The sequence below is a fragment of the Halichoeres trimaculatus genome, unplaced genomic scaffold, assembly GCF_033239565.1.
Source record: "Halichoeres trimaculatus isolate MK-OKI-2021-1 unplaced genomic scaffold, fHalTri1.1 fHalTri1_scaffold_2, whole genome shotgun sequence".
Lineage (NCBI taxonomy): Eukaryota > Metazoa > Chordata > Actinopteri > Labriformes > Labridae > Halichoeres > Halichoeres trimaculatus.
In genome coordinates this window covers 23494376-23521275 of record NW_027437180.1, presented here as the reverse complement: position 1 = coordinate 23521275, position 26900 = coordinate 23494376, and the positions used below count along the sequence as shown (strand labels likewise).

The 26900-nt window shown below is 41.9% G+C and overlaps 1 protein-coding gene across 12 annotated transcripts in view; it reads left to right on the top strand.

The window, feature by feature from the left end:
• sorbs2a (sorbin and SH3 domain containing 2a) overlaps nucleotides 1-26765 on the top strand; it is a 52243-nt gene extending 25478 nt beyond the window's left edge. For 2 of the 12 annotated variants that reach the window (XM_074685520.1, XM_074685530.1), the window contains 22 exons: nucleotides 423-449; nucleotides 574-695; nucleotides 2241-2666; nucleotides 4559-4685; nucleotides 5067-5242; nucleotides 6770-6836; nucleotides 7816-7866; nucleotides 7975-8191; nucleotides 8376-8490; nucleotides 10833-10904; nucleotides 12424-12480; nucleotides 13268-13317; nucleotides 14416-14591; nucleotides 14937-16778; nucleotides 17465-17544; nucleotides 17807-17904; nucleotides 18219-18333; nucleotides 18474-18602; nucleotides 18858-19052; nucleotides 22162-22199; nucleotides 22520-22626; nucleotides 23281-26765. In XM_074685520.1, the coding sequence (XP_074541621.1) occupies nucleotides 423-449; nucleotides 574-695; nucleotides 2241-2666; nucleotides 4559-4685; nucleotides 5067-5242; nucleotides 6770-6836; nucleotides 7816-7866; nucleotides 7975-8191; nucleotides 8376-8490; nucleotides 10833-10904; nucleotides 12424-12480; nucleotides 13268-13317; nucleotides 14416-14591; nucleotides 14937-16778; nucleotides 17465-17544; nucleotides 17807-17904; nucleotides 18219-18333; nucleotides 18474-18602; nucleotides 18858-19052; nucleotides 22162-22199; nucleotides 22520-22626; nucleotides 23281-23342 (4349 nt within the window). In that variant the 3' untranslated portion in view covers nucleotides 23343-26765. The remainder of the gene's footprint in view (nucleotides 1-422; nucleotides 450-573; nucleotides 696-2240; nucleotides 2667-4558; nucleotides 4686-5066; nucleotides 5243-6769; nucleotides 6837-7815; nucleotides 7867-7974; nucleotides 8192-8375; nucleotides 8491-10832; nucleotides 10905-12423; nucleotides 12481-13267; nucleotides 13318-14415; nucleotides 14592-14936; nucleotides 16779-17464; nucleotides 17545-17806; nucleotides 17905-18218; nucleotides 18334-18473; nucleotides 18603-18857; nucleotides 19053-22161; nucleotides 22200-22519; nucleotides 22627-23280) is intronic. The other 10 variants (XM_074685557.1, XM_074685564.1, XM_074685538.1 and 7 more) reach the window with 9 other exon arrangements.
• Nucleotides 26766-26900: the final 135 nt, after the last annotated feature.

Genomic DNA, 26900 nt, shown 5'->3' with positions numbered 1-26900 from the left:
GAACTAAGAGCTATTTGGAAATTGTTGGAACACCAATTGAGTTTGCATGAGCCATAGAGCCTTGATAGCTGTATTCATAGGACATCTACCAGGCTGAAATGAACTGAAATTATCACTTAAATAACCATGTGGTTATTCTACATTGCTTCACATCATTGTGTTCAGGACAGTCTTTTCCTTTGTTGTCTTGTCTTAGAGGTGAAATAGAAAACTGTCTCTGTCTGTACATTTCTACATCCATTCTGTCTTCTAACATCTTAACCCAAATTAAGTCTCTGTTTGCCTCACCTGGCATTCTTGCAGTCTTTTTGTGGCTTTAAGTCCACTACACATTGAAGTCTTGACTTCAGACTCTTAATGCAGGGATGTTTTTTATCACCCTGTGAGTCATGTATCTTACTGTTTTTCTCCTCTTCTCTCAGGGAGTGATTCTCACTCATCAGACTTGGGTAAGTCAGTGCTCCATTTTTTGAGTTAAGGTGGAGAATCCTCATATTTCACATAAACAATAGAGCTATAACACTTTGTAAAATCCTCTCTTTGTGATGATAAAGTGATTTACTTGTTCCTCAGATTCTTGGCGGTCACGCAGTGTGACAGATGGCCTTAAGAATGGAGATGCCGGCAGCTCATCTCTTGCTGCCAAAGGCTTCCGCAGTGTTAGACCCAACCTACAGGAGAAAAAGTCAACACAGGTAAGATTCACTTCACACACTCTGACAGATGTTCTTATATACTGCTACTTAAAATTTAATCGAAAAATGTGTTTGTCATCACACCACAAACCATCATAATTATGGATAATTAACACAGAGCCATACTGCATTTGTGAGACTGTATTAAAACATCTTGACGACTTCTATCAAGCTTTGTACTGATTTTGTTGTTATTTTTGTTGCTTGAATTTGGGTTGGCTGTTGCTTTCTAATTGGCTATTAAGGATATGAATCATGTGCCATTACCACCCCCGAGGAGGGAGAGTTTCCACTTCTCACCCACTGCAGCTAATCCACTAGACTACGACTCTCTTCTTGCCCTGGCTAATGATCTTAGCCCTGGAATGCTAACATTCACCCAGAATGAGAATACCATTTTGAAAGAGTGCTACACTGTGAAAAGCACAGCTTCCTACTCCTATTCAGAGACCAGTTCCAACACAGTCCTACCAGAGGAACACCAGTCCAGTGAGACAAATGACATCAGCAGCTGTAGTGCATCTGCCTCTGCTAACACACAGGCTCAGGAGCGTAAGGTGTCCTCCCTCAAAATAACTCCTGTCACCATCCCTGATCCCCCAGCTCACACCAACTCTCACAGTGACCCTCAAACTAAGTCCACAGGTCCCCCTCCACCCACCTCCCCACCTCCACAAAAAGGTCCCAACCTGTCTCCACCTCAGACACAGACAGCCTTGCCTCCTGCCGGCCAACCAGAGAACGTGACACATCCAACTCAGCAAACTCAGCAAACTCAGCCTTCAAGCAACCAAGTGGAACATAAGATCCCAGATCAAGCCCTTAAACCAACCCCAAGTCCACCACAATCCAAGGTGGAGATGACGAAGCGACCACCTGCAGTCCCACCAAGACCCTCTGCTGCACAACTGTTGGTACATAACTGAGTAAACACTAAAACAAAAGAGAAGTAATTTCTTCACTTTTGGATCCCAACAAAACTATTTTCTACTTTTTTGTCTCAATAAAATATGTGACACAAAGAGAGATTGTAGCTGATGTCCAGTAACCTAAATGAGGGACTTAAATTGTTGTTGATATGATGATTTGAAGTAATTGGGCTCTGTGAAGTCTAACAGAAGCCACTGGTGTGTAGTGTTAAAGAGAAAAAGACCACAAAGGTGGGATATGCTACCTGAGTATGTTGCCCTTTGAATTGTTTATGCTGCCATTTATCCAATCAACCAAACTAACTGTGGCTCTACTCTATGTGTGAACTTGTATGTGCTTTAATGTCTGATAACCATCTCATTGGTTGTAACTGTACCAATTTATTGTCAGTGTTCTGAAAATGCTGCCTTATTCAGTTTGAACTAACAGCCTCTTTAATTCACAGCGTTAATCCTGTTTCAGATGTTGATGATTCTGCAGCCTGATGACTCTTCACAGCCTCGTTTCATCCTCTGTTAAGGCTCACGTGTTTCACTAAGTGATGAGTGATGTCACTAAGCACTCTTCCTCCTTTCCTCCCTCTTTCCAATCAACTTCCTCTTCTTCCAACACCAGGGGCCTCCCTCCCCCGACCCCATGGCACGGCACTCTCCCTTTCGCTGCCACAGCTCAGAATCACTCGACTACCCGTCAAGCCTAATGCCCAAGGCTCTGTCGCCCACCCCCTACATTGCTAGCAGTGCAGGCGGCACAGCCGGTGTGGTGAGCGGGCCGAGCTTTACCACATTCAGCAGCCCAGGCATAGGTGGCTTCATGTCACCTTCAGCCTCCCCTGTGACGGTGTCAGCTCTCAGCCACTACTCGTCATCCACGGCGGGTCTGCTGGACGAGCTGCAGATCTGTAGCCTGGACTCACCTGGCGCCTCACCCACACCACCACCCACCTTCAGCCATGTCTCCACAGACACATCCACTGCTGGCCCTGATGATACGCTAACAACCTCTGTGGCCTCCACTGCTGCAGCAGCCTCTGTCACTAACGTAATTATCCCAACAAGTCACGGCTGTAACACTTTTCATTAACGAAAACAGATGGTTCCCTCCCCGCTCCCACTTATTTGGATGGCTGAATCAAACCCCCATAAATGTGTTTTACTACCAGTTTTTGCCTGTCACTAACATCAACTAAAACCTTCTTTAAAGACACCAGCCAGCCCACCGTGTTCCCTCACTTTATCAATGTGTCTGCACTCATCTGATCTTTGTGTCTACATGTTCCTGTCTGTATCTGTTGTTCCCTCTGCAGCCCAGTGTTATTATATTGCTTCTCAAATACCAGTTCCTACCAGAATTTATGTTTGAACAAAAAACTTTAAAAAAAAATATTAAAGGCTGACATTTGAAACTGTTGAGTACAGATATTAGGTATGAATATTTTGTCATCTAAAACTCAGGATACCGCAGTTATGTTTCATGTCAGCTCATTCCGTTATCACATTCATCTTATCGACCCTTTTGTAGTAAGTTTGATATTGAGTCTAAATGCTGTTTAGTTTAGATTGCATTATAGAGTCCAACCTTGGTTTGTCATAAGCCGAGCAAATGGCATGCTGTCACTTAAAGGAATCAAAGTTTTAATGTCACTTTTTACTCCAATACTTGTGCCCCAATCAACAAAACCAAGTAGGGACTAATGTGCCACAGGAGCTTTACTCAACCTTAGTTCCACTAATGAGACTGTCTTTGGCTTGTATGCTTCTTCGACCAACACAATAGTCGTGTTTATCAGGATAAGAGCTACTCTTACCTTTTGAAACCCTTGACAAAAATTAAGATCAAAGATCTTGGAGGTGGCTAGATCCAAAGTCCTTGGTTCAAGATTGTTTGCTGTGGCGTAATAGTCCCAATAATAGTAACTGCAGTTATCTGACCATTTGAGTCCACACAGGATGCATTTTTGGTGTTGGTAACCAGTGTTTTGGCAGCCCTCAAAGCTTAACATACAGTCACTGCAGTAACACTTGTGCAACAGAAAAAAGATCTTATTTGGATAGTGCAGACAAGCAGAGTTTTTGAAAAAGTGTTGGAAAACTTCCTGGGCAGGAAAATAGAACTGATGCAGAGGTGCTTCTAATTTAATCCAAAAAGGCACTAGACTGGAGATTTTTACGCCCATCTTATCATCTGGATGTCCTGGAGAACTTTCATGCTAATGTGCCAAATTCAGCACTTCTGCAAATGGTCAGCTCCAGAAGCAAGTCATCCCCATAGACTCATGCATCAAAAATAAACCGTTCCAACTCATAAAGCTCAACACTTACTGAATTCTCTCCAGTGTAGATTTGCAACAAATGTTGCCAAGATGATGTTTGTATGCATTTGTTCAACTAATCACATTGAAGAGTTGAGTTTGTAAGCCAGGTAGGCTTTGATTTAAGAAGTGCTTTCACTTTGAGTGTTGATCCAAACAGTCAGTCCTTGAACCAAACTTTATCCTGTGTCATGTGAAATCATATGTTCCTGTGTCATGTTGAATGGGAGCGCATTCTTCAGAACAGCCTTCCATTGTAACTGTTTTGTGTCTTATTTATGTCACAACTAATTTTCTGTAAAATGTATGTGAACCTGAAAGAGCTGTTTGTTAATTGTCACTGTCCTAATCTTGTGTCCATTTTGAGGTGAAGTGATTTAATAAATGCCCCCCTCCCTCCTCACTAACTGTGTTTATATTACTACAGTCACTTCAGGTTCAGCAGGTCCCATGAATCACACCAGTCTCAATATTTGTTTATACACACTTTCAGTTCCAGAATAGGTTGTTCTGCCCCTTTATGTTAGGAATAGGGTGACTGATAACATATTTATTCACCTCAGTGACTTATTTCTTGAACTTATTACTGATTACCTGCATTTCTGGCTTGGCTTACCTCTAGGGCCAGGTCCTCTCTCATGCTATGAATGGAAGCACCAGCCATCCACAGAGGCCCCTCTCTCCACCATCCTACCCTCCTCCCCCAGCCTCACTCCACACTGGGCTCCCAAGACAGAGCAGGAGTTCAGGTAAGTTGAAGACTACCTTTGCACACTTTATGAAATTTAAAATCTTAAAATCTTGCAAAAAAAATTGGATGTTGTACCTGTCAAATATTATTTTACAGCATGTTCAGTTCATACCCATTGTGTACTCCTTAAAAATAAAAATATCTATGTAGGGAATTACAGTGAGTGGGGGTATGACAGGGTGAGCAGGGACCCTGAAAAGATGTGTGTGTCTGACCCCAGGTGATACCTGTACTTTTAGGGATAACTTTTCATGCTATTACAATAATGAGCAGCAGAGTGTTTTCTCTGTCTGTTTTTGTGTCAGGATTGAGTTTTGTGGTTTTATTATCAGTAAAACTAATCATCTCTTCTTTCTTTTTCTCTTCCTTTCCTTGTTAGAGGGAAGTGAGATTGTGACTAGAGAGTCTGTGGTTTCAGGCCAAACCAGCGTCACCAGCACTGTGCCCATTGCCCGCTTCTCAGAGGAAGAGAAAAAACTCTCCGTCATTAAAGCTCCTCATTATGAAGGAATCGGCCCTGTGGACGAGTCTGGCATCCCCATCGCCATCCGCACGGTGAGTTCAAACACATAAAGCTCATCTTGTTGTTTTATAGCAGACTTGGCTCAGTTTAGGATCAGAGTGTTTCTTTGGAGGGTCTTGTGACCCATTTCTGCTGTTGTGATATGTGATCAAGCTCAGAAGACTGGATTACTTTCAACTGTCAGCAGCTTTGGACCCCAAAATCAGAGCTATCACAATCTGCAGTGTCTTTTTTACTGTCTGTCTCTGCTGGTCATAGAGATGAGCTCAGTCAAAGTCTTTGTTTTAGTACTTCAGGGTCCTCACAGCTTACTTACCCAAGCGTGTATCTGTGTGTTATCTCTGTTAAGGCTTTTTGTGCATTTGCACCTCACTTAGCTATCCATTTCTTGAAGAGTGGCTATTGAAAGCGGACATGTTAAACTGCAGAATGAGTGGACAGAAAGTCACAGAAAAAAGAGAGACTGGCAGGAAGAAAAAGTGACAGAAAAAGAAAGCAGGAAAGAAAAGAAACAGATGCCCCTTGTTGCGAGCAGACAAACATTTTTGTGGGCACTTTATTTGGTAACCATGGAGAGTGAAGTGGTAATTGGCCCATCTTTAGCCTTGCCAACGCTACATGCTCAGTCAAACACACTCCTTCACTGTGGATCCGAACCGCCTCTTCTCAGACCAGAGTCCAGACACACTGTTTAGTGCTGCTGAATAAAGAGAGGATTAAGTCTCTGCCATTTGATAGCTCTTTTTTGAAGTGGCTGTTAGCTCTGTAATGTAAAAACACATTCCAGAGTTTCTTCTCTGTTTTCCTGGTAAATCAGCAGGAGCTCCAGCTTTAATTTTTCCAGCTTTCTGTCATCCTGGTTTTTGATGAAACAATATCCAAGGTTTCAGTTGTTTTCCTGTGCAAACATACAGTTATTGTCATGATGTGTTTCATGTTTGGTGTTCACAGCATCACAATCACCTGAACACACAAAAGCTAAATGCTGGTTTCTACACGACTTATAACATTGCCAAGTCGTGGACTGGCTTACTTTCCTGAACATGGGCATATTTATTTCAACCTTGGCCAGTGTCAGCTTTACATTATAAAAAATAATGATAAAGCATCACATTTTATCACTTATTTGTTCTTGAGCAGTAAGGGGTATTAACTTATCAAAGAAACATAATTTTTACTGGGGTTTTTTTTTGCATAAATTGTGCCAAAAACTTAAAAAAAAAACACTTAAATTTTTCAGCTATATTCCTCTTTATTCTCAGTGAAAAGGAAGCTTAGAAATTCAAAATTCTGTGATGGACACCTAACTGTATTCTGATACAAAACAGGATTTATCATCTTTTTCTTATAAATAGATGAAAAGGCTTACTAATGAAATAGCTGAATAGTTTCTAAATAGCTCTGCTGAAGTGAAATATGGATCCCTGAATGGGCTAAAAATCTGTTTTTGTCTACTCAGTAATTAGTAATTTTCTGAAAAACAGTCTTTCTTCCTCTACTATCCAGTTAATGTTGCATTTCATAGCATATAAACCTTATGGTTATTTCTCCCTCCACAGACGGTGGACAGACCGAAGGATTGGTACAAGACGATGTTCAAACAGATCCACAAAGTTCATAAAGCAGGTAGGTCTGCTGTGTATCACACTGATCTGCAGCAGTGTCTCATTATTTGATGGGGTGTGATTATCTGACATCATGAGCAGAACTGGTCATGCGTGCATGCTCCGAGCGTGGTCTGTGTACCTTAGTCTGTCGGTGCATGCTCTTTCTCGTATAACCAAGCAGCCTACAGAGCCACAGAGCCAAAACTCATTAGACAAGAGCAAGAGAGTCTAGAGAGCAGGCAAATTGTAGAGGGGCCTCAAACAGACTCTGAGCTGTCCTGGGAAATCTGCTCTCGTTTTGTGGGTTCGTCAGCATCACACAGTCAGTACAAGGCGTATTTGTTCATAACTAGTCAGGCTTCTTCTGCTCCAACGCACACACACATTCCTTCTTCTGTGAACATGACTTTCTAAAAAGTATATTTTTTGATGCATCTTGGTGATTATTCCATGCCTCTCTGATTGTTTAGGCATTCACAGTGACATTGTTAATACCATGGGGTGCTGGAGAGCAAGTGTTGCATCTTTACAGAGAAGGTGCTGGGAGATGTTTCTTCTGGTGGTTCACCCAGCTCTGTGTCCGCTATGCAGAATGGGCTTGTCTCTGGGTGTAAATGAGTGAACATATTTGTGTCCGTGAACGTGTTGGGGCAGAACTTCTCCGTGCGTGAAAGAGCACAAGGACAAATGTGAACCCAACGATGTACAACTAACATCCCGTCATGTTAATTAAATGATCAACAGACAGCTATTCGGTCTGTTAAATTGAAAAGGTAAAGACCTGATTTATGGGAGAGGTAACTCTAGATCACTTCTGCTGTGATCTGTTGCTATATGAAAAATAAAATTAATCATTTGAACCACACTGAGCTTGTGGATGAGCAGAAGAGAAATGCTTTATTTTATGCTGCTTATGCTGCCTTTTCAAAAACAGTCACTTTTGGAAACTATAGCTACCTCTTGTGAATGTACCAACTAACGCTTCTTTCTTTTTTCAGATGATGACTATTCTGACACATACAATGCCACTTATGCCGTCATAAACAATGGTAAGATTATTTTCATGTGAAAATTAACAATTAGTGATTTCTTCCGGGCCCATTTGTCTCCTACTATCTGTCTCCTTCTTCTTTATGTTTCCTGTCTCCTCTCCTCAGCTGATGACTACAACCTGTTGTCCGGAACCACTATGGCCCACCCCGCTCCCAGAACACACACTTACAGGCCACTCGCCAAAAGCCCATCCGACAACGGAGGGCATCTGGGGCCTCGGGAGCCTTCGCCCTCCCCTGTACCCCCACCTCCACCACCCATGCCGTCTCTCCTCCAGCTGAGGGCCAGAGACAGTGACCGCGAAAAAGACTCTCCTGACTCGTAAGGATATTTCTCCCATGTATTCTCACTCTTTATTAAAAAAAACTGTTTTGCAGTCCATATTTTACAGATTTTACTAAAATCAAATAAACAAATGGGTCTATTAATTTTTTTAAATATGCTCAAATAACAACTTAACTGTCATCATCTTCTAAGGAACATGTTTTTGTGTTTCTTGCTTCAGGAACGAGTGGGGACCACCGAACAGGAAAGTGGACACACGGAAATACCGCGCAGAGCCCAAGAGTATTTTTGAGTATGAGCCTGGAAAGTCATCTATTTTGGAGCATGAAAGACCTGTGAGTATATTTAAGCTTAGTCTTCTCTTCTTTTTTGATGAATTATGACTTTTTCAAACCCTGCTGGGGCTAATCTGGAATCAGCTTGCAGGTTGTAGAGTCTGTTCTTTTTTTTTTTACACCAAGCTGACTTGATTCCTGCTTTCCTTTCTGGCATTTTAGGGGCAGCTTTTTTATTTAGTTATTTGTTCTGTTATTGATGCATATATACTGTTATTGCAAAGTAAGATGTACTTTGAGGCTGATATTTTTTTTAAAGAAGTAAACTAATCAGCATAAAGCAAAATACAAAATGAGAGATGGACCAATGGATGTACACATTCAGAGAAGCCCCATAGTGAAATGCAGCTTTTTACTGCTCGTCTTTGGAGGTATTTGTGTTTTATAACAGATTTTCACTCTCCGGGCTTCTTCTTGGACTCCTTTCTGTCAGACAGTGTGGGCGTTAGAAAGCAAAGGTTTCCAGCACAGCATCAACCAGTGACTACAGGCTGTTTGCTCTCTGTGGGGTGAATGACACAGCAGACAGCAGCAGAGATAATTAACATGTAGAGGGAGGACAAAAACGGCTAGACATGAGGTATTTGAGATATGGACAAGATAATGCATCAACCATAATGGATGTGCAGTGTTTTATGGTGAAGAGGGTTTAATAGAAATTGTTTTTTAAAGGATTTTCAGATGTTCAAAGTGATGACTGCAGTACGCTCTCCCAGGGCAATAATGCATGAGTCAGTTCCTGATAAAGCAATAAAACGAAAGAGCTGTAGAGAGTAGATGTAAACCCTCGGCTGTCTTTAAAACAGTATGTTGTCTATTTAGAATTCTGTTTTCCTTCCCTGGGCTTGAAACAGTTTCTAAACCAGTCGGCTCAGTGGTGAAGTGTCCATTTGTGCAATTTCACACCATCACAAAAAACAAAAATGTCTTTCTGGCACACTGTTTTGTCTTTCTTTATATGTATGCTCACAGTATTTTGTGATAAGCTGTCTCTGCTCTAGGCTTGGCTTTTTTTTCACAGGGTGACTCATTTGTCTCAGAGCTGAATTCTCATTTTTTGCAGGAGTGATGAAAACACAACAACACCTACAAAACATCTTCTGGCAGTGTTCTCACTTGGCATGAAAACTCCTTCTCCATGTGGGAATAAGGGTTTGAAAGAGCAGACAGAGTAGTAAAACAGTGTGTCAGCTTCACAGTTAAAACCGAAATGAAACCAGTGGAAAGTGATGAAGGCTTTTGACTGTGACGCATCCTGAAGTGTGCAAAAAAATAAAAAATAAATAGAGGAAACTGTACTTCCTAAGGTTTTAGCAATAAACAGGGATAACGGGATTCACTTGCTGCACAGCACTAGTCCATCTGGATTTATTGGAGGCTGATTTAACATGAAAATATATTTTCTATCATAGAAAGACAAAGCTGAGTGATAGAACCTGTCATGTCACAGAGAGACAGATGCATTCATGCCTTCTGCATGTAGTTTCACTTATTTACATGTCTGGTTTGCAAATCAGCGGGAGATGCATTGATTTTTATTGGTCAATAACATTCAGCAAGATATCAGATGATAGCCAACAAGCTTCAGTTTAAAAGCAACATCTAAATATTTGACCTGTGTAAAATGAAATGTTGATGAATAATTTTGTTAGAGAAGGAAAAGTCAGTGCTTTGTATAAAAGGGCATGAAGAGTTCTGTTTGTAAATCATTTAACCCCAGAGCAGCTCAAAGTCAAAGAATGTCTCAGTGATCATGCACAGCTTACCATTATCTCCTCATATGTTTTCAACGCAGATATTCCACCTATATCTCCTCTCTCCTCTTGATATAATGTGTTGTCCTGGTGACACTCTGGAATTTCTTTTGCTGCAACTGCACGCAGGTGTAGATAATAAGTGAAGCTCAGATTAACATGCTTGATTGTCTTTATCTCTCACCTAAGCTTGGGTTCAGAATAAAGCAGCGGTAATATGAATCCATCATTGAATTTGCAGTCATGATAAGTTGTATGCCTATGAGATTAATGAACCTTCATTTAAAAGCTCTACAGCTGCCTGATGTAGTCAGTATCTCCCTGACTCATCTTAGTAATGAAGCAAAGTCTTTTGTATTTTTTTGATTGGTCAGGGTAAATAGTACTGCATCACTGCAGTTGTCCCCAAAAGCCAGTCTTCATCCTTGTTCATCCTGTGCCCATCTCCCTGTGCCACCTGAGCCCATTCCTAACCATGAGCTCCATGTCTCTCTTTCTCTCTCTCTCATTCTCTGTGACTTCTTTCTACACTTCCTGTCTTCTGTCTTTCTTTTGCCTCCTCTCTCTGTCACTGTCATGCTTTCCCAGACCTATGATGACATAGATTTAGAGAACGAGCCTTGGTATAAGTTCTTTTCCGAGCTGGAGTTTGGGCGGCCGGTAAGTCAGGGCCATTATAGCTGCACCCTCAAAACCACAACCCTGCTGTAGGCAAACACCCACTTTCTACACCCCACCCATGTTTTCTTTTTTTTTTCACCGTCTCTTCCAATAGCTTGGGTGGGGCTAGTTGTTTGGGCATGTGGTACTTGTCGGGTGCTGTGACCCCTTCCCTTGTGACAGGCTGTGTTTTGTGATTGCATTGCTGTCTTTGTTTTGTTTGGGTTTGTTTTGGTATGGTGGCTAGTAGGCAGGACTTTGCTCACACAAATTTGATTTATGTTATCTGTATGCGTTATATTTAAGCTCTTTATTGTTATTTGACAGATTAAGATAAGAAACTGTCTGACGGCTACTGCGCAGAGCAGCCCATTAATTGATTATGGCACTAATAAGTATGCAAAACATTGTTTAAATTTTAGAGAAAAAAAAATTGAAAAGACTCTTTGCTGATTCTGTCACATCGCAAGCATAGCAGATGATCAGAGGTAGATTTAGCCCGTCCATTCATTTACTAATTTCTGACTGTGATTTTATGTCAAGGAAGGCTCTTCACATAGCCCATTCTTTGGCTCCACCTGCTGGTTGTAGGTCATATAGCATCCAAAAGGCTTATTACTGCAGGTGCCTCAAGTCACAGATTTGGGGTCAAATTATCTGAAGTAAAATAATAGGCATAGTGTCATTAGGCCATACCCCTGTCCATCGGAATATGGCACCAGGTGTTTTTATTTTTTGCGGGCTTATTCAAAATGTTCAGGTGAAAATGTCACATCGGATGCTTGCATGGCTTCTCAGAGTCATGTAAGAATGAGTGCTGACTTTCCAACCTGTAATATTTGCAATGTTTCACCCCACTGAATAAGCCCATAGAGTGTATTTGACTTGTCTAAAGGCACTGACTGGTCCAGCTGGAGCAGAATCTCACAGTATTTTCAGTGTTTGAGTGTTGATGTGAAAAGTCACAGGGAGCCTGTGGTGACTGAGTGAGCCCTAGTTTAAGTCACAGCGTTTGAGAGTGAAGCGCACTCTACTCCAAATAAACTCACTACAGCTTATGCTTCACTTGGCTTTATTTGCTTCACAGCTTGCTCTCACACTCTGCATGTGTGTGTGGTACATTGGCACATTCCTGTGCGTGTGTGTGTGTTTCTTTGTGGTTTAAAGAAAGATGTTGTTGGTTTTATCTAACTTAGAATTATCAGTATATAGAGTCAAAGAGCTGTATTTCAGTAATTGTGTATTAATTGCGTGTGTGTGTTTGTTACTCAGTAAAAGCCTGGTATTGTGTACTGAGTGTGTGTATTTGTACATCACACATGCGAATCACATGTGCAACGTTAGTGATCTAGTCCATCTCTGGAAACTCGGATTCTCTAACGAGTGTCACTCTCTCCACCTTTTTTCTTGTTTGTTGTTTTTCCCCCATGATGTCACCACTGCTTCTCCTCCTTCACCTCATTTTCACCCTCCTCCTCCTCCTCCTCCTCCTGCTCACTGCTGCTGCTTTGGGCTCAAGCCTCCTAAAAAACGGCTGGATTATAATCCAGACATCTCCGCTCGCCAGCGCATCGAGGTAATCTCACATAAATGGGTGTCATAGTTGTGTCCAGCACAATTTCTAACCATTCATTCAAATCAAAATGCTGATGCTGTTCTGAATCTGAAAGATATGATTGGTTTGAATGAATGGGTTGTGTGAAGCATCAGTTCATTGTCATTACTGTGAGACTGTCTGCCTCACCACTGAGTGTATGATGTTGCTTTGTGAATTCTCTCTCTGTGATTTAAATGCCTTTTATGTTTTTTTTGTTTGGCATTTTAAATATGTCTGTGGTATCACATACAAATTTTCATTCAAATTGTCTACCAATTTCCTTTTTATTGAATTATTTTTAATTTTCTAGTTTTTACTTATCCAGGTCATAGCATATTAAGATTTTTTTCAAGTTTAAAGCATTTGACAGTGCCTTTGAGTGGAGATGCTTTTTTGTTTAGGTGCACTAAAATCTTTTTTTTTACCACCAAGATCCATTCCAGCTGATCCATGCCAGGTTTTGTAGGGGTATATCCCCCCCCTGCCCCGAACTCAGTTCACAACATCCTTTCTATTTCACCTATGCTATCATCCCTCAGAGCATCTAAAAGAGAGCAGAAATGTTTCCTCACGGTTTACACCGGTAGGCCTCTCCTCAGTCAGGTGTGCCATGTGGAACCAGCATCCCTTGGATCTTACGCTGGGGGAGGGTTTTGAGTGTGGCACAGCGACAAGCGCATGCAGGCTGTGCATTGTGAGCAGCTCTGACTCGAGTCTTTGTTCTTGCGGATCTCACTTTTCCCTCTCGTTGTCTGCCCTATTTCAGACTTCTCTACACATTGCTCCTGCTGACAAGGCTCCGGAGAGACCTGCGAGGTAACCTCTGTTTCTTTTATTTCCCTCTGCACCACCCCCTCCCCCTTCTCCTCCATCCTTTCAGCACCAGCAGTCCATGTTGTGATTCAGCACAGATCAAAACTGCTCATTCTCGCCTTGCTTCTGGTGCAAATAGTCTTTGTATCGCCTGTTAATGATCATTTGCAAGGATTTGTGTTGGTCTTTTTTGCTTCTGTCAGTAAAGGCAGGGATCTTTACATGTTCATTGCATTGACTGGGCCTGAATAAATTAACCCAGCAAAGCTATTGATTCTGCCCTTCACCTCCCATCCTTTCCTCAACCCCCCTCTTCCTCCCCTTGTCCCAGTCCCTTTCACAAATGCCCTGCTTATTCAGTCGCATTTTCCTTGGTTAAAAGAGAGGGCAGAAATGGGATGTGATGAATAGACCATGTAATTCATGTCACTGACACTGAGAGGGTTACTTCTCCTTAGTAAGCCAATTGGATTAAGCTGAAATTCAAAATAAGAGAAGTTGTCATGCCATTTTAAAATGTTTAAAATGTTTTTGGACATTTAATCAGATTTTACTTGCTGTAAAACTGAGAACAGACTTAAACAAAGAAAGTAGATTCTTTTAAGCAATAAATCAACCTGAACATTTTCACATTAAACAAAATAATCAAAAAATAGTTACTTTCAATCTTTCAGTGAAGACCTTCCATTTGCATCATAATAACTTTGCATTCAAGAAAAAAATTATACATGGGGAACAGACGTCTTAGTGGTCTAGGTCACGCTCCGTGAGGTTTTTCCCTCATGCGGGTGCCCCAGGATCGAGTCCAGCCTGTCCAGCCAGCCTACTTTGTCAACTGCCCTTTCTTATCTGATTACACATATAAAAAACATCTAAAAAATAACAAATTAAAAAAAAATCATAAAAGCTATTCTTTTTACAGAGCAAAAAAGAGATTTGGAACACTACTGGTTCTCAAGTTTTTCTATTTTTTTTCTTAGTAGGGAACAAACATCATACTAGAGACACAGCATGTAGGATTTCCTACATATGTCACTGGCCTTCCTGCAAACTACATGAACCGATGCTTGTGTTCAGTTGTCACTGATGTCTGTGTTACAGTGCTGCCAGTGACTACAGAAAGAGAAGGAAGTCAGAACCATCCAGCTCTCCAGCCAATGCTCAGCCTCAGAGCAGAGCTATAACTTCCCCGAAGCCTGTTGATGCCTACAGACCCAGCAGCAGCCTAAAGAAACCTGTGGTTCGATCCTCACCATCCTCACCCTCCAGAGCCAAAGGTACACGAACACTTAAGCAAATCTTTTTCTGTTGTTATATTTTTCTTTATGTGTCTTTGCATTTTTCTTTCTACTTCTCATCACCAGAAAAAGATTTGTTCTCATTTATTGTGTTATCACAGTGTGATGTCTGTCTGGTATGGTCATAAGTTTCCTCGATTACTTGTTTCCTCGAAAGGACTGAAGTTCGAGCAAAAGTGGTCATATCATCTTTTTTCCTTCCTCTTTTCTCATCCATTTGTTTCTCCGCAACCCTGTTACTTAAGTCTTTCAGCTTAGTGTTTCTGCTTAACATGCTTTCTTCCTTCTTTTTCACCACGCTGCTCTTTATCGGACATCTAAAAGGTGGGGACGCATGCGACATGTATTCAAAAAGTTTGACCTCCCCAGGTCCTTGTCAGCTCCCCTGTCCACCCCCTCTCCCCTCTGACTCCGTTCAGTCCCAAGAAGATACCAGCCAGGAGGGCAGCTCTTCCTCCAAGCAGTCTGTCTGTTTTCAGAACAGTTGGCAGACTAAAAGTCAGGATCCTGAGACATGGAGCAGCGTGGAGGAGGTACAACCTTCCCCTCGCAAGCTCAAGTCACGTAGCTGTGATGACTTACTCAACGACAGCCATTCTGGCTCAGGTGGGCGGAAAGCCAATCGCTCAGAAAGTGCTGGGTCACTTGTTTGTGATGGGAATCCCTCAGGTTCAACAGCATCCACCTCCACTTGCTCATTGCCCCGCCCCCATCGACGACGGGCGCACGATTCACCGGGCTTTCTCCAGCTCTATCGTAAAATGCATCAGATTGACCGTGCTCAGATTATCCCATCTGACGTCATTCGCTCTGTCAGGGCTCGTATCTTGGAGCTAGAGCGCCAACCTCACCTGCATCGGCATCGCCTCTCTCCTTGGGCACCGTCTTGGGGTGTGGAGGTTCCTCGTGATATGGTGCCAAACCGCATTACAGAATATGAGCGCCTTATAAAGAAGTCCAAATCCATGCCAAATTTGGGCGACAGTGAGGTGCCTTCAGGTACTACAACACCAGGTGGCTCCTCATCTCGAGCCAGTAGTGGTGGTGGTGGCACACCAAGTTTTCCAAAACGTCGATTTTCTATAGAATCCTTACTTGAGGAAGATAACAATGGGAACGGTGGATCAGTACCTCATTCTTTGGATCACTTTCATCGACCTCGCAGCCCACCTGAGGGCCAGCCTCGGGTTGGACCAGAGCCTGGCCGTGGGCGGTCTTTTCCTGTTCCCACTGTTCCTCAAGGCCTACAGGCAAATCCAGACTACTCTGACAGTGAACAAGATGCTGTTGCCTCAGACCTCAGTGACTTCATCCAGGTGGAGGGCTCCTCATTTTGCAGTGAGAGTGACTTTGACCACTGCTCACTAACCTCCTCTGAGAGCCTGTATGGCTCCTCCACCTTGCACCACCATCACCACCTTCGCCATCACCACCACCATCATCATCACCACCACCACCCAGCTCACCAAAGTCTAGGTCAGAACCAGGGCTACCAACATCGCCACCTCATAAGCACCTGCAAAGGCCGCTGCCCCGCCTCTTATACCCGTTTTACCACCATGCTTCGCCATGAGAGAGAGCGAGCACGCCAAGAGCACCAGAGACCTTCACATCAGAGCCGAAGCAGCCATTCTCAAATCCAGTGCTCACAGTCCCAGCAAGCGATGTCCAAGTTGGCCTTCCTGGTCAGCCCAGTGCCTTTCCGCAGGAAAAAGGGCTCACCACCTACCTCCAGAAGAAGCAGTGGTGGTGGAGATCGAGGTAGTAGACCCAAGTCAAAACAGGCTATTTATGAAGCACTAGATGCGGCCTTGAGAGACATTTATGAGCACATCCAAACAGAGAGAGGCCACAGGGGAGCCAGAGCACCTGATGGGAGCATCCTGAGAAGAATACTGGCTGAACTTCTCCCAAACGTGCCTGAACGGAGCTCCTCATTACGTGGGAGGAGGGGGTGTTGGCAAAGTGGTCACTCGTCTACAACTTTGTACCAAGATGGGAGCCCCACTGGGTATGCTTCATACAGAGGGGATCCCTCCACACCTCGGTTGCAATCACCACAACTACAGTCACCAATCAGTGCCTGTTACGGACGCCACTCAGACGCCTCAAACAATAATGAGTATGGAGAGGAGCAGGGCAATCGAAATGGTCTCTGTTATTCAGGTGGAGATATTTCACATGTTGTCTTTACATATGGGCACTTTGCCCTACCCATTCAGTCTGAAATCATGCATCCACATACATTTATCTCAAAGCCTTGTCTTGTTGCCCTATTCCCTTCATTTTTCGGTGTGTTCATCACTTACACTTCTTTCAAAGTTCACTAGGACCTGTGTGCTGTAAATCCTCATGTAAAACCAGCTTTTAAGGATTTACAGACAACCACTCTGGCCAGAGTAAATAAATGTTTGTTTCCTTTTTATTGATTTTTTTTTTCCACTAGGTTGTTTTTCTGTTGTGCAGATTTATTTCTTTGAGTCATTTATTATCACAAAGTCATCCTTTCCCCTGAGCCATTTGCTTGTATTTCCTCTGGTCTTGAATGGTTTTATCATAATTTTGGGACTGTGTTCCTGCTAGTTCCATGTTGTGTTACTGTTTGGTGGTCTGCACGTGTCATTTTATGGAAGTCACAAACACCTTGTTATTATTTTTGTGAAATGGAAATAAAACAAACGAGATTTTTTACCATGAGCTTTCATTCCTTCATTCACTTGTTGGAATGATCATCACCGTACCACTCATTATCGTATCATAGCAGATTTGGGTATTTTGGGCATGTATGTGACATAGTTGTGTTTACGATTGTGACCCCTGTGACCTTTTTTATGTGTCTCTGCTAATCATAGACCAGGATGTCTCCAGGAGTTATTCTACTATAGATGGGCGCCACACCCCGCAGAGTAGAAGACCTACTCCTGACAGAGAGGTACTACACAAAAACAGACTGTTAGTATTCTTTAAGCTAATGCTACACTTTTGTAGTGGCATCAAAAGCTAACTTTTTAGATTGTTTAAGAAATACCACAAAAAAGTGCAACTAAAAAAATCTATGGGAATTGGTTGGTGACACCAAAATATTTAAATTTAAGTTAGTACCACTTCATTGCTACTCTGTTGAATTTTTTTTATATGTATGTTTTGCCTGGTAATGCTTGCTGGCTTTCTTTCTCCTCACTCTCATCTTCCAGGTCTCCCATAAACAGATGACACAACTTATTCTGTTCTCTCTCCTCCATCAGAAACAGCCTGCAAGAGCCATTTATGATTTTAAGGCACAAACAGCTAAGTGAGTACAGTAAATGCATCAGCACAAACAGGGAGGCCAAGCATGAACGTCTAACACATCAACACGTCTTGGCTTATTGCATTGTGTAATGATTAAAGGATCTTTAACATTTTTGCATCAGTTTTTTTCACTGTCATATCTTATCGTGGAGAGCTTTAACTCATTAATTTCATGCAGCCTGGGTATTTGCATGAGTACAGCTTCTGCTCTACTTGATCTCTTCCATTATGCTGCTGTAGCTGTGTTCATGAAATGCGCTCTTCTTTAAGTGTTCATCTTCATCTCTGGTATTTTGATGATACGATGTGATGCAGGGAGCTGACGTTTAAGAAGGGTGATGCAGTGAACATCATACGGCAGATAGACAACAACTGGTATGAAGGAGAGCACCGTGGACGGGTTGGCATTTTTCCCATGTCATATGTAGAGGTAAATGTTTAATTAATAAACAGTGAGTGAGTCAGTGAATGCTGTAAACGTAGGCTATTTAAGGTGCAGTATGTAACCTCTGTTCCTCTGATTTTTTTTCACTGTTTAACACACATTTGTGTGATGCACGCATAAAACAGAGGATATCCTCCATAGAGAAGCAGCAACCTATTCGTCCTCCTCCGCCAGCACATGTTCGAGAGATTGGAGAAGGGATAGCTCGCTACAACTTCAATGCTGACACTAATGTGGAGCTGTCTCTCAGAAAGGTAACCATGAGGTTCTGTGCAAAAGGAACTGAAAACATACTATTTGAAAAAAAAACTTATTTTTAAAGTATCGTATGAACTCAAAATAGGTCAAACTTTCATGCTTTTATGCTAAAGTCACCCAGATGTAGTTGGAAAATTAGCAACACTAAAAAGGGCTATAAGTTCCCAAGATTGTTAGTGTATGGACCCAAACTAAAACTCCTGTATAACATTTTCCGACACACTGTATGCTTTTGTTTTGCTTCTCTGCAGGGCGAGAGAGTAATTGTGTTAAGGCAGGTGGACCAGAACTGGTATGAGGGCAAAATCCCAGACACAACCAAACAGGGAATCTTTCCTGTGTCATATGTTGACATCATCAAGCGCTCTCCATCCAAGAGTTCCACCCACCACATTGACCCACATGGTTATGCTGGCAGCAGGACACCAAGCTCTACACCTGTCAAGGTGAGGGAATTATCAACCATTAAGATTTGATAAACGAGACATACAGTCACAACAGAAACAGAGATCTATGACCAAAAGTCTTGACTTACTGAGTTGATCCAATTATTTACCTTTGGGTGTTCATTCATATCTGTGAACCGCAATGTTCTGTGTTAACATGGTCATGCATAGGACCCCTCAAAAATATGAGGCAGGAAAAGTATTTTTGTTTGGCTTAAGGTTTAGTGTGAATTGATTTGGATAAATAGGAACATCAGCATAAAGTTGTATAAAGCTTCTAAGTTCTGTGAAGCTTCACTTTCTCTTCCACTTTTAAAAATGACACTGTTCCTTCTTTTTCCACTTAACGCTCCTGGAGCCTTTCTACCATCTACCTCAGTCCTCCTACACTCATGACCTCCCCACCCCTCAGCCCTCTGTGAGGAGACATGACCTGCAAGCTGTCACCAGTGAATGGCTGTCACTCACAATGGACCCTCGTCTGTCCACCCCAACTCAATCCCTCACATCCACACCCATACCACCCACACCACCCCCTCTGCCCACAGACTTTGCACCTTTCCTAAAGACTCATGAGCCAAAGGCAATCTCGCCTGCACCGTCACAGAGAGGCTTTGCCATGCCACCCAAAACATTTTCCCAGACTCCTCCTTTTAGAGAAGAGAGACCCAGTTCTGGTTATTCCTCTGCTGCCTGGCTTTTCTCCCAACAAACACCACCTTCTCCTCCTCCTCCTCCCCCTCCTCCTCCTCCTCCTCCTCCCCCTCCACCTTTTCTTCCCCCTCCCCATTCCTCTTTTAAACATCCATTGCCTGACTCTTCACTGCAGTACAAAAGTGACAAAGGAAGAGATCAAACATTACAGATTTTTATGCCTGAGGTTGTGTCCTACAGAGTGTCAGAGCCTATCAAATCAGTAGCGCAGGTTCCTGAGTGGCACACGTTAAAAATGGAAGAAGACAAAAGCACCAAAATCCCTGATGTTGATCTGCAAGTAAAAGACCCTTATGATGAACTCTTGATGATTCTTGATGAATTGTCAAGTGTAGATAGTGCCGACACTTCAAGATTGACTGCTGTAGTTCCCCTAGCAGCCCCCCTAACCACCAAATACCAGAGCAAGCTTGAGCCAAAAGCAGGAGAACTCCATCAACCATCAGAGAAAATCCCAGCAGAAACTGCAGCAAGTGATTCAAAGAGCAGCATCCGATTAGAGACGCAGTTTCACAAGCCTGTTACGATGGAGCCACTTTCACTCTCTTTGGGAGATGGGTTAAAAACTCTAAACGAAAGACCAGAGGAGTCTCAAAGACCACCGTCTGTGAAAGGAAAGGGATTTACTGAGTTGTTCATTGAGGAAGAGGATGAAACACAAGAGGACAAAGTGGAGGACGTTAAAGAGTTTAATGAGAGACTCAGTACACAGGTAGAGCATGGTGTGAGATGAATCTTTGGATACACCACAGGGCCTTTGAAGGAAGAGAGGGAGGAATATCCATGTAGGTGCCACTTTACCAAAATTTAACATCAACGCCAAGTTTCTCACAGGAACTTTAATGATTAAATGATAATTATGTCAGATGGATGTTATCATGAATTATTTTTATGATATGTCTTTTAGCTTGGGACAAAATTATTAATACCTGTGCTTCTAGACAGGTCTCTTTTTTTTTTTTTTACTTTGGTGTGAAACGTGTTCCCCTCCCTCCTTTCTAAGGCTCTGTCAAACCCTCATTCATCCTTTCACTTTATTCACAGATTTCTTAACTTCTTCAGAATCACAATTGATCTGTGTGTCATTACCTCCATAGGCTGCCGTCTCTCCTCCTGCTCTGACACAACTCCCTCACCCAATCCTCCCCTCACCCTCTGTACCATCTCATCCTCTTCCTCTTCCTCCTCCTTCTTCTTTATCTCCTCCTCCTGCTGTCACTCCATCCTCTTCTTCCCTCCTCCACTCACGAGGACAGGATAGTACCACCATCCCTCCTTCTCCTCCTGTCTCTCCTCGACCATCCCTCCCTCGCCTCTTGACACCGCCGCTGCCTCCGGTCTCTCCCTGTCCTCCTGTCTCACCCCCACCCCTCCACTCCTCTCGCCCCTCTCCTAATGTTCTCTCTCAGCGTTCTGTCTCAAGCTCTCATCCTGTCACCTCTTACCTTGACTCAGAACTGCCTCTTCCTCTCCCCCCTAAACCTCCCTCTCCTCCCCTTGCTACACCACGCTCTCCCCCCACTCTCCCCACTGTACCCCATCATGGACGTAGGTCTCCCAAGGTGAAGGTAAAGGTGGAATGTGGAGATAATGGTTTTGAGTTAGATAAGGAGTGTGGTGCTGAGGTTAACAGCCAGGAGTCATCTGTTAATAACCTTCTCTGGGGCTTTGTTTGAACTGAAAACAGATAATGGTTTTAATGTTTTGTCTTGCTTTTACAGATAATCAAAAGATTAACAGACGTGTTTGATTTGTTGCTATTCTTGCTGAGACTAGTTTCATTTTGTTTGTTCACTAACCAGCTCTGTACTGTATCTCGTAAGTGCATTGGAGAGCTGACTATTTTTGAATAATGGTGTGTTTTTTTTCCATTAATTGATGCTAGTGTGCTTTGAAGGTTTATATCAGCATGTTAAAGGATTATGTTTTACAGCATGGCACACAGCATCAGCCTTTGTGCTCGAGTGATTTCAGCTGACATTGAAGTCCACAGATTTACACATTTTTGAAGATCACCGGTGTTGCTCATGGTCTTTCTGCCTGATAAGCAGGACCCTGTTGTTGGTGGTAAACCTCCCCGTAGCCCCATCTTGTCCCGGAGGTCCTACATGTCACCTATTAGAGGTCGAAGGGTAGGGGGGCATGTCTTCATTCAACCATGCTTTTGACTGTACACTTGCCTCTGGAAGGAAGTTTTCTGCTTTGTTGGAGTTTTTGGTTGATAATTTTTACTCTTTGAATTTTCGAGTAATCAATGAATCTTTGGAGCATAAAACGTACACTGCTGAGAGTCATAACTCAAATTTTTCTGTTCAGTTGCCACAAAAGCAAAATAACCCCCCACAGGAACCAATTATTGACTTCTTTTATTGTCTTTTTCTTCTCTTTCTCACAGCGACTAGTCCAGGATGCACTCCAGGGCGGAGGAGACCCGTAAGTGACATTTTTTATTTGATGTTTGACAGTCTGGTGCTTTGCTGTTATCCAATAATAGGATTTATTTCTCTTCAATAAACTGTGGGCTCAGCAGCATATGAAGTATGTTTGCCTCAACTGTAATCACCAATTATATTTTAATATATTTGCTAATAATGGTATATAACATTTAAAAACCGTCAGATAACAGGGGGAATACTGGATAACGGAGAAAAAAAGCAAAGGTGATCATAGTTAACATTACAGAAAATGTAACTTTTTCATCCCAAGTCTCACGTGTAGCTTCACCTTTATTTTGTTTTGTTTTTCTCACACAGGTACCAGGCTGTGTACAACTACCTTCCCCGCAACGAAGATGAGCTGGAGCTGAAGGAGGGCGATATTGTAGATGTGATGGAGAAGTGTGATGACGGCTGGTTTGTTGGTAAGAAGAGGGAATGCACGGTTCATCTTATCAAGCACACCTCCCTTCTCTTTTATTTGCATTAAAGAAAAGCCAAAGCATGAAGAGCAGCAGCAAAAATGCTCTTTGGATCAGGTATCAGGGACAATACATGTGACACTTGTGAAACTTGAGCGGTACAAAAGGAGGAGTTGGTGAGCAGGTGGGCTGCGAAGTGGTTTTCACTGGAAGAGTTGACCCATTACACCCATTTTCTATTTGCCAATTGGGTGTGTAAATGTAATCAGCTGAGCTGTCAGCTGATAGGGGCTGATGTTCTATGACCTGCCGGACCTCATTGCTTAAGTTGTAATTTGACAAATATGAATTAACTTTGGCTACTAGATGGCACTGCAGCCCCACTTACTTTAACAGCTGTTGAATGATCAACATACTTCTGCTCAGCTGAGCTCATTTTATGTCTGCTTCCCATTTTAATAGTTTAATGGTGAGTGGGTTTATTTTGAAGTCTATGATGAAAACCTTTGCCCTCTAATGCTATTTTCATGTGTTTTAGTTTGATCTGTAGGCTTGGCTGATCTCCAAAGCTGCAGTAATATTTGTAAAAGCTGCCACTGCTGCCAAGCTCCAGAGTTCAGCCACTGACCGTTTCATTTTATGACTCTTTATTTAAAGGGACCTCTCGGAGGAGCAAGTTGTTCGGAACCTTCCCAGGAAACTACGTGAAGCAGCTATAATATCGATTCCAGTCTCCCTTCTCTGGCTCTGCCCCCTCTTTGTGACACTCCACCCCCCCACCCAGCACAGCACAACACAGCACCTGCAGGACACCACCTCCTAATACTGGTCCCACAAATCCTGTCGCACGTTTCTGTGTTAGCGTGTATGTGTGGCTGGTCAGCTTCACACAAACAGAACATTTAGCTGTAACTAGCCAACTTTAATGGAAGACTTCTATGAAATAATAATCTTTTTTTAATCTTTTCTTCTTATCTTTATTTTTCTATTGAGGAGAATGCAAACTTTGTGCTCCAGTCAGTGACCTTTAACTTTTGACAGTTATGGAAGAAAATCAAAGGAACTTTGTAAACACTGACAGAAAAAAGGGCATCCCAGCAATGCTTTCTCTTTTGGTTTAAAGGCAGTAACCATGATCATGTTTTTTTTATTTTATTTTCTGCAGAGTCTCACATTCGAACACTCATCATATCTCACTTCAGTGTTCAATCACAGATATCCCCAAAGATGATGCATCATCAGTGCAGATAGCGACATAAAAGCAGTATTCTGTCAGCAGGTCTGTTATATATAAAATGTACTGAGAGGATTGTTTGGATGATGCTTTGGGTAAAAGGATGTTAGCAGCTGCGGAAATGATGTTCATGCATCAATGCTTTGTTTTAATTAAGGCAATCATTATGTAATAAGAACCTGGGGCTGCTGACATATTGTTATAACTCAATATTGTTAAGAAATTATTTTTGATACTGTGGGAAAAACATCACCGGCTCACTGTTCATGCTGTGTCAACCTAACTGATAGATGTAATGTTAAAGATTAGAAACACAATCATGTTCTCAACGGTTTGGTTTTCATCTTCACCCTAGGATTGATGCACTTTAACACATTTTTGTGGTTTATTATTACTATTTTTTTTATTTCAAATCTCACTACAGACGTTCACCCCAAAGGTTAACAGTAGAAACTTTTGGGCATATTGGTCATGTTTGAAAAAGTGTATGCAAAAATTTTGCCAACCTTTTGGGTATTATATTTATGAGTTGACAAGTGCTGGTCAGGCTGATCACTTTTGAAAGGATGGATCACTTTTTTTGTAACATTTGAAGGATTGTTATTTTATTGAGAATCATGTTCACAAGATACGATATTTTTGGGGATGTAAGTATGCAGGGTGTCATGATGCTTTATGTTGATTTATTTAAGTCGGATGAAGGATGAGATGGCATTTTATCATACACTTCAGTCGTTTAACTAGTAGATTTTTCACTAGACTCTGAAAACATATTTTCAAAATGTTTTCAGAGTGCGTCACTGTTTCATGTAGGAATATACTACTAGAACTTACTGACTATTTCTGTATTATCTTGTTCTGCTAAGTGCATATTTGGATGACATTGTGTTTGCTTTGTTTCTCATTTTAAATGTTTCACATTGGATGGACACTGACAACGAAACAATTGTTGAAGCACCTTAAGATATTTTTGTTTTCTCATTCACGCATCATACGTCACCCTTTCTCATCTACTGTTTGAGCTGGAGTGAGATCACTTTGTGTGTGTGTGTGTGTGTGTGTGTGTGTGTGTGTGTGTGTGTGTGTGTGTGTGTGTGTGTGTGTGCGTGCGTGCGTGCGTGCGTGCGTGCGTGCGTGTGCGCGCGCGTGTGTGTGTGTGTGTTTTGTTAGTCTTTTGTATGAAAGCTGTCAAATGGCCAACATCCACTTTTGCTTTATAAAGTCAGTTTTTTCTCACCCACCATCACATTTGGTTTCCTCTTCTTTCTTTCTTTCATCCGTGGTGCTACTCTCCACTTTTCAAACTTTTAGCTAGTAGCCGGGCTGTAGGCCCGTTTCCTCCAGTTATTTGTTGTTTTAAGAGCCAGTGATGTATTTAAACTGACGTAGATAGAGTGAGTAGAGTTGGGGATTGCTGCCTTATATCCAACTCACTAAGTTAATAGCCATGTACTGTAAATGTAAACCTCTTCTGTGATGCAAAAAAGTAATTTATGCATATCTAGAGTAGAAAAACAGGAGAAAAGTGTCTGATAGTGTGCACAGAGATGGTCACAAAAAGAAACAAACTTTGTTACAACTTCAGAAGCAGATTTAGATTGAGGACATTGATTTGGAGTCTGGTTTGATCATACATGTAATGAAAATGTAAAGCCTATGTTATTCATGTTAATATCCAAATCAGTGCATACTCCTGGACCTTAGTATTTCTACAATATCTTAGCATTTGTTGGATGACTTTATGGGGCTGTATTGCTAATAAAATCCAGCTGTAGATAAAATATCCCACATTATTATTTTTTTTCCTTTTAGATTTTTAGAAAATAAGATCCAACTAATTACACTTAAATCATTGTAATGAAAGTCCTGAACCTTTCGCGATCATTTTACTTCTACTGATCAGAGGTAATCGTTAAAAGTGCACCTTTATGTCCTCTTTGTTTAAGTGCAGCCCCACATGTGGACAGATGGTGGTGGTATAAGCACTGCAGGGAAGTTAAAAGCAGATTCAAAAGATTTTCAAATGCAAAGACAGAGCTGCATGTGTTGTGAAATGATAATACACAAAACTTTTGGGGTCTAATGCTTTGCTATGTTACTGTTGTGTTCACATGGCAGGCAAAGCAGTGTTTAATGCTGTGATAGGTTTTCTTTTTTTTTTGCCTCTAGAGTTTATCAATACTACTTGATGTAATCGGACATGTTTCCATTATGAACATATGGGGGGAAAAGAGCTCACTGCCAAGCCAAGTGAGGAGCAGCTTCATTAGTATCTATTGCACAGTTCATGTGATATATGCCTCACCATACCCCCCACACTCTCTCAGGGTGAATTTATAAACTTTAATCTGCTGAGTTCATACATTAGCTCACCTTAGTATTTCTAGATATTTGTTTCTGAGAAACAGAGGTGAAAAATTCTATGTAATATTTTGGGTGAAATTTGCATTCTCGCATGTAGCCCTCTCTGAAAATCTGGGGACATTTTCATAAGTCTAGTGTACATCTGAAAATCAGTATTTGATGACAAACGCAAAGAAAAGTACCAGACTCTACATCTTGGTTTACTGCAGTGAAGTTTTAAAAATGGGGTGTTGTGCTTTTTTAGGCCCTAAACTGTCCATCTGGTTCCCTCATATTAGCTTCACATGATTTACAGCTCAAAAAAAACAACTTTTTTTTTTCCCCTCACACCGGTGTTTCAGAAACCCTTATTTCAACCTCTGAATTGCTCATTTTTAGTTGCTGTCTCTATAAGGCTTTAGCAAGTGTTGTGAAGATCTTGTGCTCTTTTTATAGAGCAGAACTGACATGAATGTTTAGCAGTTTAAAAATCAGCACTTTAAGTTTAAACAGCCCGCATTGTTACTTTATTTTCATGTTTAAAAGACGGGAAGGCCTAACACCCCCTCTTTAAGAGTCCTACATTTACATTACACTGCGACAAAACTGTTAAGTGTAGTAGCAGGTGTAGTGCAAACAGCATTTTTAAAAGAGGCTTTGCAGTGAACCTCTGAATTTTAACATTTTAAATGCTTCATTA